This window comes from Saimiri boliviensis, chromosome 1, assembly GCF_048565385.1.
Source record: "Saimiri boliviensis isolate mSaiBol1 chromosome 1, mSaiBol1.pri, whole genome shotgun sequence".
NCBI classification, from domain to species: domain Eukaryota; kingdom Metazoa; phylum Chordata; class Mammalia; order Primates; family Cebidae; genus Saimiri; species Saimiri boliviensis.
In genome coordinates, this window is record NC_133449.1 from 248,323,839 (window position 1) to 248,338,622 (window position 14,784).

A 14,784-nucleotide genomic window follows, 5' to 3' on the forward strand; every position below is an offset into this window, starting at 1 on the left:
GAAGAGTTTCAGTTAAGAAAATTTTTCTTAAAAATAATCATTAAAAAGTAATCTCTAAACCTCAAGTAAAACAAGTTTTGTTTGGGGCTTTCTGGTTCTTAGTCAACTCAGGCTGCATAACCAAGTACCATAGACTGGTGGCCTAAACAGAAATTTTCTCACAATTCTGAAGGCTGGGAGTCCAAGACCAAGATTGGCTGATTTGGTTCTGGTTGAGGGCTCTGAAAACAAAGGGTAAAATGTGTCTGTTCTTAATCTTAACTCTCTGCAAATACATGTATTGTGCAAGCTAACATGTAGTATGATTTAACGGTGTAATCTTATAAAGTAGCTAAATATCATGCCTTCTCAGAGTATCCTATTTGATTTAATATGCAGTTCTATGATTGGGAAAGATTACCGTCTGTGCATATCACTGTAAAATGCTACTTTCTACAGTCTCGTCTCCATAGATAATCAGAGGAAAGTAAATATCAAAATGGTGAATTTTGCAAATCATTATTTTGTTTACCCTAGAGAAGCTATTTGACCTGCAGGGAAATTTTCAATAGAGAAGTATCACTGGTACTGATTGGAAACAAGTTTCATAACCCCATGATATTGATAACAATGGGAAAAACATTTAATATTATAAAGAGGCAAAAATGTATGTAATCATCCAGTTCCAGTTACTCTCCCCTTAAACTCAAGGGTAAGCCTCCCCTCGCTTTGAGTGGCAGAGTATCAAAATGGGTTCCAGTGTTTGGCCAACAGCATGAGCTGTAATACACAGGGGAGAGTAGGCGCAGGAATATAAACAGCAGTATAATTGTGACCTGAGGTCCCCAAGCTACACCCTGTGTCTGGAGACCTCAGGTCTGAAGAACTGTTTCTGCTCATTATATTCAGCTGGAGCCCCACCTAGGTTGTTGGGACCTCCAAGTCTTCCACACTTCCTAGTAGGAAATTGTTCTTTCTCCTCAGTGAGGAATATCTAAAAAAGAAATCAGCAGTCTCCACCCTCTCAGGATGTTATCACACTGGAATTATGGAGTTGGGTGGAGACATAAAAGCAGCTGAAACTTAGAGCAATCTGGTTCCATCATCTGTTATCTAATTGATCACCATTGATCCAGGTGATTTGACCCTCAGTTCTCTTCCTCTTTCGTCTCTCCCTTTAGGTTCTTCCCAAAGCCATGTGTTCAAGTAAAATGAATGACTCAGTTTCTCTTCTACTCCTTGTAATAGACCTAGAGCTAAGTACTGTAATTATCTTTATCAGCAATGAAAGCCTAGAAAACTACAGTAACTTGCCCTAGAGCCTGCAAGGAGAAAGTGGCTGAACCAAGATTTGAAATTTAACCCGTGTTTTCTAACTCCTAAATAAATATCTTAACAGGAACATTGTTGGTAGGTCTGTATTTTCTATGTGCCATTGTTTTTAATATGTAGCAAAAAAGGCAGCTCTCAGCTGGTCCTGGCTTCAGTGATGGCTCCCAGGGTTCCCAGCGGCATTCAGCAACATCTTCCCTGTGAGAGGTCTTCATAGATGCTTCAGTATTGGGAGCTGCTTTTGATAGGAGTTTCTTAGCAGCTGCTCCACTGAGACCCTCATTGTCCCACTCCCTTTGGGCTTCATATTGGGGGTCAGTGCTGAGTATAAGGTCCTGATAGCTATGCTAGATGAGGGGAGCTATTTATTCAGCATGGTAGCAGGACCCTGGCTCAGGAGAGGGCCCATATCACGGTCAAAAGATAAATTGAAAAAGATTTAAACTAGGGAAGCAGTGTCTAGCAAAAGGCTAGAAAAGATGAGAAATGACCTGCAGCAGACAAACAACTACAAGGTCAGTAGACACAAAATGTGGGAGCAGTGAACACAGATGAAAGGTAGATTGAAACTGTGTTCCCATCCAGTGGTTCCACTGAAATGGAACAGTGTGGAGAACTGGGAGTATTTGTTCATTGGTTAGTTTGTCTGATTTCTCTGTTTTTTGTAGGGGACTGGTTCCATAGAAAGGGATGGGTCTGTGGAGTAAATGGTCATGAATAGTGCTAGCCACACATACACTTTAATACTGCTGAATGCAGCAGGCCAGCCGGCCATTACCCTTACTGCCCCCTCATAGGGGACCATATACAGCTGCATCATTCCTCCTGCAAAACTGCCTTCTGGCAAAGTTATCTCTTGCAAGAAATGTGTGCATCCTTGAATTGCTTTAAGGGAAGCAAACGTGGAACAAGAAAGCACCTCAATTCCATTTGCTAAGGCGTTTTGCAGACACCGGCCCTTCCTTAATTCCAAATGAAATCTCAAACTCTATAGAGAAATCCACCAAATGGGTTACAGCAAAGACTTTTTTACAACATACTGTTATGTCCAAAATTAGAAAAATCTGGGGATTTGGCAAATTCCAAAATGTTGGGTCATATGAAAATTTTTTGCTTTTTTTGTTTTTTTGAGACAGAATCTTGCTCTGTCACTGAGGCTGCAGTGCAGTGACACAATCGTGGCTTACTGCAGCCTTGACCTCCTAAGGTCAGGTGATCCTCCTGCCTCAGGCTCCCGGGTAGCTGGTACTACAGGTGAGCACCACCACACCCAGCTAATTTTAAAACTTTTTGTAAAGGTGGAGTTTTGACATGTTGCACAGGCTAGCTTTAAACTCCTGGACTCAAGTAATTCACCAGCCTTAGCTTCCTAAAGTGCTGGGATTACAGGTGTGAGCCAACACACCCAGCCCCATAGGAAAACTTAGTCTCAGAATTAGCCTTTGCATGCATCACCTGTAAGTTAACCAGAATGTTACTTTCAGAAGTTCCATACAGGTGAGGAGGCTAAAATGTGTTCTTGGTTTTTTTTAGTGATTAGTGGGAGACTTCATAATAGAGATGTAAACAGAATCTATTCTCCCCAGCTTTTGAATCAGACAGCTTGAGTTTAAAACCCACTTATGGACTTTGAACATACTACTTACCATAGAGTCACTTGTCTATGCCTCAGATTCCCGATGGTCAAATGGAAAATACAGTGCCTACTTCAAAGGGTTATTGTGAGGATTCAATGAGATAATGTATGCAAAGCACAGTGCCTGGAACATGGAAAGTGCACCAGAAGTTTTGTTATTATTAACATTATTGTTATTGCCACTGTCATCCTTATACTTGGTTATTTTTAGTGTCCCCAATCCTTTAGTTACTTTTTCAAACTTCTAAATTTTTGCTTGGTCTCCATCTTGGCTGTGAATCAAAAGAGAATGCACCACATTCAATTGTTTTCTAAAGAATGCCTTTGGAAAATTCACAACTGACCATTCTGATACCAGCATCTAAGGTTAGGGCTACCTTATCCTTCATCACCTTCTTGTTTTATTCATAATACCACAATGTGGACTGTTGATAAATTTATGTTTCAAAAATAAGTAGCTTATTTGAAGGCGTCTATAATTTCAGCCCAAACTGACTTAATTAGGCTAACTTTCAGAAAGTTAAGTATGTAGTCTAATTCTCAGCTAACTCACTACCTACCAAGTAAAAATGAACTGCCTTTTAAAATCCACAACTCACCTCTCTCAAGGCAAACCTTCTAGCTCTAATATTTGAAGTATTTAACGAACAAGACTTTTAGGGGGTCCTCTTGTGGTTAATATATTTTTTGTTGTTGTTTTCTACCCTGTTTTAGGGGGTTTATTTGTCTTTTGTTTTTTTGTTTTTTGAGACAGAGTCTTGCTCCGTCGCTTACATTGGAGTGCAGTGACACAATCATAGTCGCTGTAACCTCGAACTCCTGGGCTCAAGCGATCCTCCCACCTGTGCCTCCCAAAATGTTGGAATTACAGGCATGAGCTACTGTGCTCAGCCTTTACTCTCTTTTCTACTTTTTATTTGTTGCAAAAGGAATATGTTTATTTTAACAAATACTAGTCTTCCCCATCTTACTTCCCTGAGATTTCAGTGTTAAAAATTGATTTTTTTTTTTTTTTTTTTGAGACGGAGTTTCGCTCTTGTTACCCAGGCTGGAGTGCAATGGCGCAATCTCGGCTCACCGCAACCTCCACCTCCTGGGTTCAGGCAATTCTCCTGCCTCAGCCTCCTGAGTAGCTGGGATTACAGGCATGCGCCACCATGCCCAGCTAATTTTTGTATTTTTAGTAGAGACGGGGTTTCACCATGTTGACCAGGATGGTCTCGACCTCTTGACCTCGTGATCCACCCGCCTCGGCCTCCCAAAGTGCTGGGATTACAGGCTTGAGCCACCGCGCCCGGCCTAAAAATTGATTTGAGTGTTTCCACATATGTCTTTATAACAAGCTTCTGCTGACACGCCTTGGCCCAGCTTTCCATAAACACATCCAGCCCGACCTATTAGGTTGAATTGTACAAAATTGCTGTTTTTGTAGGTCCCCACTATTCTTTAATACCAAGCCTCAAATTGAGCCAGACGCTACATGTCCTGTTTTATACACATGCCTTACTCATTCCTGCGTGGGTTTGCTTTTGTGGGTTCACTTTTGCTGGATGGCCTCCACACCCAACCCCAGCTCTACTCTGCCTGGACATCTTTTAACTCTCCTTCAAAGAGGAACATCCTTCACCTTCTTAAATTCCTTTACACTCATTGTCTACATCACATATTTTGCTTGCCTTTGTAATACAACTTCGTGTTTTAGTATTTGCATACTATTTAATACAGATGTCACCTGTTTTGTTGCTTTTATTTTCTCTGGTTGCTTGATGTTCTTTTGACATAACTAGACTTCAGTGGTTTCTAGAAAAGGACTATGTTTAGTATATCTGTACTTATTCAAGTGCGGATCCAAGGACATAGGACAAAATGTAAAAGTTAATTCAATGAATATTTTCATAATAGGAAGTCTTTTTCTGTAAGGGCATTCACTAATACTGACATTTGCTAATACTTCAGACTAGAAAGTCTCAGTAATATTACTTTTTCTTGATAATTAATTTTGATTGCAAGAGCATTAAATAGAATGGAAACCAATTATGCAAATGACCTCGAACCCTAGGTTCACTTCCCAAAACAAACTGTATTCTGAGAAAACTTGTGGTACCAAAATTTAGAGTGAAACCCCGGACTATTAATGATGCTCATGTACTTTACTCCAACATAGTAAGTACTTAGTGATTTGTCATGGAAATTCAATTTAGTCTTCTCAAGTTTCATTTTTTTAATGCAAAAGTCCAATAAAATATCAGTCACTGTTTTTAGATCTTCATTCTCAATGTCTGTAAAGCTAATAGTGATATTAGATTAATGTAATGTTATCAAAATTGATAATTACTATGCATTGTAAATCTTGTTTTTTGGATGTCATTTAAAGGGTTGTCTTCCTGAGTCCTTAAGAAATAGGTAATTTAGGCCTTTAAGGTTATTTAACCTTTTAGTAGAAAATAGTTTCCTTGTTTAAGAAAATGATCTCCATCTAGTGGACAAATTTTTATATGACAACATGCAAAGAAAAGTATCAAAGCTCCTAGAGTATCTTATATCAAGCACTTTCTGATCTACTAATAAATGTTTTGGTTTTAGTGGTAATATTATGGCTTAAAAGTTTTAAGATTTAAAAATATCTTAAGTATCGAAGTGAGTTAAGATATTTAGCAGTATTTGTTTCAGGACTTATAGTGGAGTGTCTCTGTAAGTGAAGACTTGCTTAATTTAATTGGAAAAAATATAATTAAAGAAAAAATTACTGATTTTTACAAATTTGGCATTTACTCAACAGAAATGAAAAAAAATTAAAACAAAACCCACACTTCTGTATCTCTTACATTTCTGTTTGTGGACAGGAAGGAGAGAGTGTTTTCTGTTTTTAATTTAGCAATAAGAATATCTTGATATTAAAGGGAAATAGACATAAACATTTTATAGGTATTCACATTCCTAGGTCCTCCTCATGCTGATAAGCTGCCATGGCTATTTTCTTAGAAGAGAAATCTACTTTGCCAAACTCCCATTATTCAGAATTTTTTGATGTCTACTGGTTGTATACTAAACACCTTCAAAAATCTTCTTAAGTACTACTCTTTATAAAAACTTCTCAGATATCCCATCCTGAGTTAATCATTCGTCCTTTATTTTTGTATCTTAATGCACTCATAGTAGGTGCTTAATAAATGCCTATTTAAGCATATCTAAGGAGAGTTTGCTGAAGGTCCCTAATGTATGTCTATTGAATAATTAGAGACCATCCTCCCCTTCCAGCCTTCCTGGGAATTGCCAAGGCCCCAGGTACATACGTGCGTATCCTATTCTGTTGAAACAGATACCCCTTGTTTGGATGACACATATATTTGTGGTTTGCACAATTATGCAATAGAGCTAGAAGGACTTTAGGAACAATCGATGATTCAATACTGTTAGCTCAGTGACTGGTCAATTAACTTTTCTAGGACCTGGTATCCTTGCCTGTAAAGTGAGTCTGTTCAACTGGACAATCTCTCATTGTCCTTCCTGAACCAAATAAATACATCTACAAAGTGACACAATTCTAAGAAAATTTTAAGTGGGAAAAACATATTTACAACTGGTCAAGCTTGATGATGAGTTTTTCCTCTTCTGTTTACTTGGTGGATTGTTTTGGAGCCACTGTTATTTGATTGTAGATTCAAAAGTGACCTATGAAACATCTTTCAATCTTAGGGTCATAACTCTATTTATTAATAACTGCAATAAAGAAAATAAATGACTGTTTTAAAATTAGCTAGTTAATAGTTTGGATAAAGATTCTAATGGGGAAAATGTTAATGGCAGCAACACTTGAATTCACATGTTTATTAATTCAACAATTTTTTCGTTAAAACCACACACCAGGCCGGGCGTGGTGGCTCACGCCCATATTCCAAGCACTTTGGGAGGCCGAGGGAGGTGGATCACAAGGTCAAGAGATTGAGACCATCCTGGTCAACATGGTAAAACCCTGTATCTACTAAAAATACAAAAATTAGCAAGGAATGGTGGTGCGAGCCTGTAGTCCCAGCCACTCAGGAGGCTGAGGCAGGAGAATTGCTTGAACCCAGGAGGCAGAGGTTGCGGTGAGCCAAGATCGCGCCACTGCACTCCAGCCTGGGTAACAAGAGTGAAACTCCGTCTCAAAAAAAAAAAAAAAAAAAAAAAAAAAAAGCCCACACACCTGCTGGGCTGTCCTAAGCTATCACCCTCCTCACCTAAGAGCACATGAAAGGTGACTATTTTAATACTGGTTGATGTTTCACTAGAAAGATTCTTTGTGGAAAGTTTATCTAGATTATAAGTACTATGACGTTAAGAACTGTGTGTGTAGTTATTTTTTTCCCAGGTCTGAAATATGCATTGCTGAGCACAGTGTCTTTTATTCATGTAATCATTTACTCAAGCCACTTGTGTACGGTTTTTAAAGTGCCAAGAATACTCAGAGTCTCCATTCGTAGAGAGCTCAAAGTCTAGGAATGGAGACTGGGTGCAAAACATTTTCAATTCATTATAAATTCTGTCATCAGGGAGTGGGAAAGTGTCTTGGGAGTATAGAGAAGAGGGCCTTTCTTAAAGCTCTTAGGTACCAGGGGAGCCTTTCAGGTACAGGCTAGGTCTCAAGGATAGGTGACAATTAGTCAGGGAAAAGGAGGGTTGAGTAATTAGGAGAGCAGGAGGTTAGATGGTGATAGCCTGTGACGAGGAGTTCGTGCTTCAATCTGAGTTGAGTTTGAAGTACCCAGTAGATGAAGGCTGCAAATTGAGGCTGGAAAGACAACTAATTGTAATTGAGAGCAGATGGTTAGACTAGCAGTCTAGAAAATTTTGGCTTCATCCTGAGGGCAATAGTAAGTTACTAAAAAGCTTTAAACTGAGGAATGACAGTAGAAAATGGATTTAAGACACTAGTATAAGGGTTGCTATAATAATATAAGTGAAATTTGATGGAGATCTGAATTTAAAATATTGGTAGTAGGGAACGAAGGAAGTGGGTACAACAGAAATTAATGCTCAGATAAATGTAGTAGGGTAGGAGTGTGGAGAGAGAAGCCCAGGCTTTGGAGAACAGCATTAGGCACAACATGGGCATTTGTTGAATCGAATTCAAATATTTAATGAATTGCTGTGTATTTGTTATTTTCCAAAAGGAAATTTTTTAGTTAGAAGATTCCCTTTTAACTGAAGTTGAGTTTGGAAAAACCTGTATCTTGTATCTGGTCAATTAACAACAGTATCCAGGAAAATAAGAATGTGAAGTCAATGTGTTTTTCTTTTATATATTTCATATAATCATATTTCAATGGCAGGAATTAGGTATAAATTTGATTCCTGCTAATTCCACTGTCAATTTCTCAGCTGAAGGTAAATGCTTTGTGAAAATATCAACATGCATTTGAATGTTCACAGCAACATAATTCCTTCTCCTTCCTTTACAGTTTTGATGTGGACAATGGCACATCTGCGGGACGGAGTCCCTTGGATCCCATGACCAGCCCAGGATCTGGGCTAATTCTCCAAGCAAATTTTGTCCACAGTCAACGCCGGGAGTCCTTCCTGTATCGATCCGACAGCGATTATGACCTCTCTCCAAAGTCTATGTCCCGAAACTCCTCCATTGCTAGTGATATGTAAGTACAAGGGTAGGCAAAGAGAAGAGGGAGCTCCTACAGAAAACCAAGTAAATTTATATCTAGAGTTGATGATTTAATAAAACTAATGACTTTTGTTCAACTGAATCACTCTTTTGCAATACAGAAGGAATATGAATAAAATCACACAAGCTAGAAATGAATGGTAGATTTAACTTTAGTGCAGTCTCACTCTTGATTCACACACACACACATACACATACACACACACACACGTGCACACACACACATGTTTATTTTCCCAGAAAACACACTTTCTGGGAAAACTGAAAATTTCTAATGAAAACTAACACTTAATCATTAGCTCATTTTTTTTTTTTTTTTTTTTTTTTGAGACGGAGATTCGCTCTTGTTACCCAGGCTGGAGTGCAATGGCGCGATCTAGGCTCACTGCAACCTCCGCCTCCTGGGTTCAGGCAATTCTCCTGCCTCAGCCTCCCGAGTAGCTGGGATTACAGGCACGCCCCACCATGCCCAACTAATTTTTTGTATTTTTAATGGAGATGGGGTTTCACCATGTTGACCAGGATGGTCTCGATCTGTTGACCTCGTGATCCGCCCACCTTGGCCTCCCAAAATGCTGGGATTACAGGCTTGAGCCACCACACCTGGCCTCATTAGCTCATATTTATGTAGAAACTGAGTTTTAGCTCCCCAACTAAATGGATATTTTCTAATATTTTGAAAAGCTTTCAACTCAGTTTGAAAATTCCTGTGATAACAGACTGTACAGCATTTTGAATATATTTCAATTGATGTATGTACAGATGTTAGCACTGGTTTGCCAGATCGTTTAAGACATCTTTGAGGGGTTTTGCTAAAATTAAACCAATTTTTAAATAAGGATCATTAGAGGCAAGCATAGAAAACATTAGACAGACTTGAATATCGTTTAAGACATAGTACAGCTTGGAAAATAATGAAAACTGACAAGCAGGTTTGCAGATCACATACCATCACTTGCTCATTTTCTCAATGCATTTCGTTCTCGTAGTGTTCATGTGTTTCTACATAGGTCTTTACTCTCACTCAATATTTGCACCATCGTTTGTGGCACCTCTGCCTCTGCATAGAATTGATCTTTATTTTTCTCTCTTGGTTTATACATTTGTCCAATGACATTCACCATGTTTTTATGACACCCATCTCAAAAACTCATAGACTGCAATTTATCTTATTAGAATTAGACTGTATGGGACCCCTGTCTGTCTAGTATTATTCTTGCTCTTCTAACAGAGCATCAGAGTATTGCAATCGGTCTACATGGGGTTCTAGAAATGAAATCATATTTTACTCATTTTTACAAACTATAGTTGCTATTTTATTAGCAGTTGTATTATTGATGTCTATCCTTCTTCATCCCTAAACAACTTTCTATTCCTAGTGGCCTTTTTTCTACATTATTTTTATTTCACTTTCTTAGATTTGGAATTCAAGACATTTATTCATTCACACATAATGAGAATGCTTCTTGAGCAAATACTGTGTATTTAAAGCTCTCAATCTGTGGAGTGGTGAGGTCTGGCATGTGTTACCATTGCAATAAAATACCAGGGGCACCATCCTTGAGGCATTTACAAAGCACTGCAGGAACATAGAGAGGAGAAAGAGAGTTTTCCACCCAAGGGAAAGGTACAGAAAACACTGGGCTAAGGAAACAACACTTGCTAAATGTGAGGCATGGAAAATTACAGCTGAACTAAGGAATGACAATCTGTTTGGTGTGAATAGCGAAACCTGGCAAAAGAGAAGAAAGATTCAAATACAGCCTATGGGACTGGAGAGCCACAGAGGTTTTTAGCTGTGTTTGGCATGATCATATGCTGACTCTATTGTTGAATGATTGTGTAGTGAAGTGACTACAGGGAAGTATTTCATGTCAAAATTCACAGAAGTAAGGCAGGCTAAATATGATGAAGAGCTAGGTCAAGGGAGTGATGGCAGTGGAGCAAAGAGTTGGTTCAGATGCAAGAGGCCTAGAGAGAGAGAGAGAGAGAGAGAGAGAGAGAGAGAGAGAGTGATGTATGTTTCTATGTATGTTGGGAGACCACCAGTGGAGAAGGAGAATCAAAGAGAATGCTGATGTTTTGACCATGATAGAGTATGTAAATGGTGATGTGGACATGAATGAGAAACAAGGAGCAGAAAACATGGCAGATAACAGGTGATGAATTTGACTTGTACATGATGAGGCTGCGGGAAACAAGACAACAGTTAAAGTACCAGAACAGCAAACAGAAATAACAGTCCAGAAGACCAGGAAAATGAGAACAGTGGCCTTTCATAATTACTAGGTTTTTGAATGATGGTTGAGTGGAGCGTCATATTCAGGTAATAGCATTAGGAGCCCCTGGGTTAAGGAGTGAATTGAAAGTGGAAATGTGAGCGAGCCCAGGCATCTCTTCAAAAGGCTGATGAGTGAAGCAGGAAGAGAGAACTAAGGCTGCCTGACGGAGAATTAGGTTCAAGCAGACTTTTTGAATTCAAGATACTTGAGCTGAGGGAAGGGTCTAGGAGATAGAAATAGACTAATAATTCAAGAGGAAAAAAGGGTTAAAGATGGAGCTGTAGTTGCTGCCAAAGATGAGATCATGAGCTGAAGTAAGGAGACTATCCTTGGAAAAGTAGTAAGATATCAGAACTATGCTTTAGGAAGGACAAAGAAGACCTGCCTGGCCAACATAGTGAGACCTCATCTCTACTAAAAATAAAATAAAATAAAAAATTAGCTGTGTATGGGTATGGCATGTTTCTACTAAAAATAAAATAAAAAATAGCATGTACCTTTAGTCCCAGCTACTCTGGAGACTGAGATAGGAGGACTGCTTGAGCCCGGGAGTTCAAGTTTGCAGTGAGCTATGATCATGCCACTGCACTCCAGCCTGGGTGACAGAGCAAGACAAGACTGTGTCTGAAGGAAAAAACAGAAAGGGAAAAAGAAAAGAAAGAAGAAGCAAGAAGAAAAAGAAGATAACGATGACGAAAAGAAATGTTTAGAGCTATTAGCCATGAGTTCTCTAAACATTCTACTCTTCCATCTCCAAACGAATTAATGTAAAAGTAGAAGGTACAGCCGTCAATAGCCAGAGGAGAGAGGGATGGGGCAGCTTGAGAAGAAAGGGAAAGGCTTAAAAAAGCCACTATGCAGATAAAAAAAGGGACAGGGTAGAAGTGAGTGGAATACTGACCAACCCCATAGATAATAATAAACAATATTAAATAGGCAAATGACCGAATTGAAAGTCATCTAATCCAACTTCATCAAAGGCGAGTCAACCTTGGAATTGATGGGGAAAACTTACAGTGAGTTAGTGGAGACCGTTTATATAGTTATGTGTTCTACCTATATGAAGTGTAGTAAGCTCAATTTTGGATAGATTATTTCTTTCATACACTCTATTTAGTAAATATTAAATATACACATATATTTATGAAAATCTTACGGTATTTTATATTTAAATATGAAATGCTTTTATTTCAAAATCAAACTTGCAAGGATGACCTCACTTTGCTGTGTGCCTCAAGAGTTTCTTTATCTGATCGGACTCAGGTAGGAATGACGAGTTTCATCAGACCAAAAGTCAACTCTATATGCTGCTGAAAAATGATGTGTTGACATGTTTAGCTTTTCCATTCTACCTGGATATTTACATTGGACTAGAAAGATGCTCCTTTGACACTGACTCCTAGAAAGCATTCTTTCTGCCAAAGAGATTAAGTTTCTGTGGAAAGAAAAGTAATAAATAATTACTATTTTAACATTTAATCTGACACTATACATATCTTCCACCATAAAGGACTATACCTTCTCTTAATTTGAATCGTCATATGCCATGTGTAAACTTTAATTTTCTTACCTTACCTAGTTCACAATAATGCTATGAAGACTGTCTGATGTCTATAATCCAACTGTGCTTTATGGAGAATGATGTTATGATATATTTAATTACTTGATTATTTTATATTAATTGTTCTAGTTAAGCTTTCCTATTGAGAAAATTTCTTAGAAATTTCAAACACAAACAGTACATACCTAATGAAGGGTATTTAAAATGAAGGTTTGTGGTTATCTATTTAATGGAACTGTTTTGGAAAACCTGTAAATACTCTTTAATTTTAAATATAACTATTTACTATACTGGAAAAGTGAAAAAAGGAAAAAAATTCTTTCCTAATAGATAGGATATCATCTTATCCTCTATAAAAAGAAACCAGTGAAATAGCTGAAGAACAAAACAGTTAAAGATGGTAGTAATAATAATCATAACATACACGGTGTGTGTATATTTGTCATCAACTTTCCCAAGTATTTTCACACCAGTTATCTTATTCGATATACTCACAGTCCTTTTGATAGGGACATTGTTATGCCGTTTTACAGATTAGAGAGCCAAAGTCCAGTGAGCTTAATCTTTTGTTAAATACAAAACAAAACAAAACAAAACAAAACAGGCATTTTGATCATTTCTAGGGGCATATAATTTTGATAATGCCATTGTAAATAAAATACTGTATATTGCTACAGAAAAAGCTGCTGAGAAACAGAAGTACCTGTTGACCAAATTTATTAAACCAATGAATTACATAGCACTATGAAAATTTGATTAAGAATAAAATAAAAGCTTAAAGAGATAACAAAGTAAATATGCAGCCAACTCTTTGAAAATGTATACAAGTATGTAGTACTAGGGTAATCTCAGAATCTAAAAAATTAGCTTATATAAGGCAGAGGAGAAGTTCTTGGCCACTTCTGCTCGAAGACCATCACACAGTTTGTTAAATATAGATGATGCAGTAGCAACTTAATTCTTAAGAAAAATAAGAAAAAGAAAAATGTAGTGTTAGCATGAGTCTAATAAATAAATGCATGAAAATAAATTTGAAGCTGGGCGCGGTGGCTCAAGCCTGTAATCCCAGCACTTTGGGAGGCTGAGGCGGGCGGATCACAAGGTCGAGAGATCGAGACCATCCTGGTCAACATGGTGAAACCCCGTCTCTACTAAAAATACAAAACATTAGCTGGGCATGGTGGTGCGTGCCTGTAATCCCAGCTACTCAGGAGGCTGAGGCAGGAGAATTGCTTGAACCCAGGAGGCGGAGGTTGCAGTGAGCCGAGATCGTGCCATTGCACTCCAGCCTGGGTAACAAGAGCGAAACTCCGTCTCAAAAAAAAAAAAAAAAAGAAAGAAAAAGAAAATAAATTTGAATTACCACTAACAGTAAAAAGAATTTTTTTATAATGATAGAAACAACTAGATAACAAAAGGTTGCCCATGTGATGTCATGAAGAAACATGAAGAAAATTGCAGTGTAAATAGACAATATTTTTGTCTTCTTAATATTTCAGCATCTAAATAACAGTCATTTCTTTTGTTTCCCATCATCCAGTAATATACCGTCTGCATTTGGAAACACACAAAGATATGATACATTGCAAAGATTAAGAGAATTAGCAGAGACAAGATTAACAGAATTAAGTCACAAAACTATGAATTTAATGAATGTAAGTTACTTATCAAACTACTTAAGTTTTAAGAAATATTTAATTCACCAGGATGACTGACGCTCTATTCCCCATCCTCTCTTGAATTAACACCAACATAGAATGCAAAGATGATCCAGTTGGCTCTTCACTCACATTCATAGACATTGCTTCTACACACAGAATTTGGGGTGGAGGGAATGCATTCAGAGGGGCAGTGAGCAGTAAGGAGGAAGTGAGTAGACCTGATATACCATAAGCATACTTGGGAATCTAGCTAAGTTATCCCCATGAACTTTCTAGATGTCTCAGACCTCATTGATCAGGCCTTTGAGGTACCCCACTGGGACATTTTCTCACCTAGTGGATAATACTCTCCCTACCCCCCATGTCAAACTACTATCCTTTCTTTAGCAGTTAGCAAGTCCCTCACCACTTCTTGGGCCTCTAATGTGTGTTTTCAGTCACAGCCACTCCTCTCTACTTCTTTTGCCTACTGAGTATAAGAGTGGCATTGCTTCTAGTCCTGAGTTTGAAAAAGGAAGAATTGCCTTTGTGTCTATTTGTATCTTTTATTCCAGATTATTATTCTTCCCTGGTCTTACTAAGAAGAATATAAATAAAAAGACATGTTGCATTACAAAGGTTCTAGTTCTCACAGGATCTATATGAAAAGTTTGTAGTTACCTCCTAGCTAGATT

General features: G+C 38.0%; 1 protein-coding gene across 8 annotated transcripts in view; it reads left to right on the forward strand.

Annotated features, from left to right (window-relative positions):
• The window catches only part of PDE4D (phosphodiesterase 4D), a 1,196,841-nt gene that overhangs the window by 939,199 nt on the left and 242,858 nt on the right, over window positions 1-14,784 (forward strand). For 7 of the 8 annotated variants that reach the window (XM_039459969.2, XM_074393064.1, XM_010336593.3 and 4 more), the window contains one exon: window positions 8,389-8,580. In XM_039459969.2, the coding sequence (XP_039315903.2) occupies window positions 8,389-8,580 (192 nt within the window). Of the gene's footprint in view, window positions 1-8,388; window positions 8,581-14,784 lie in introns of those variants that run through there. The other variant, XM_074392976.1, reaches the window with a different exon arrangement.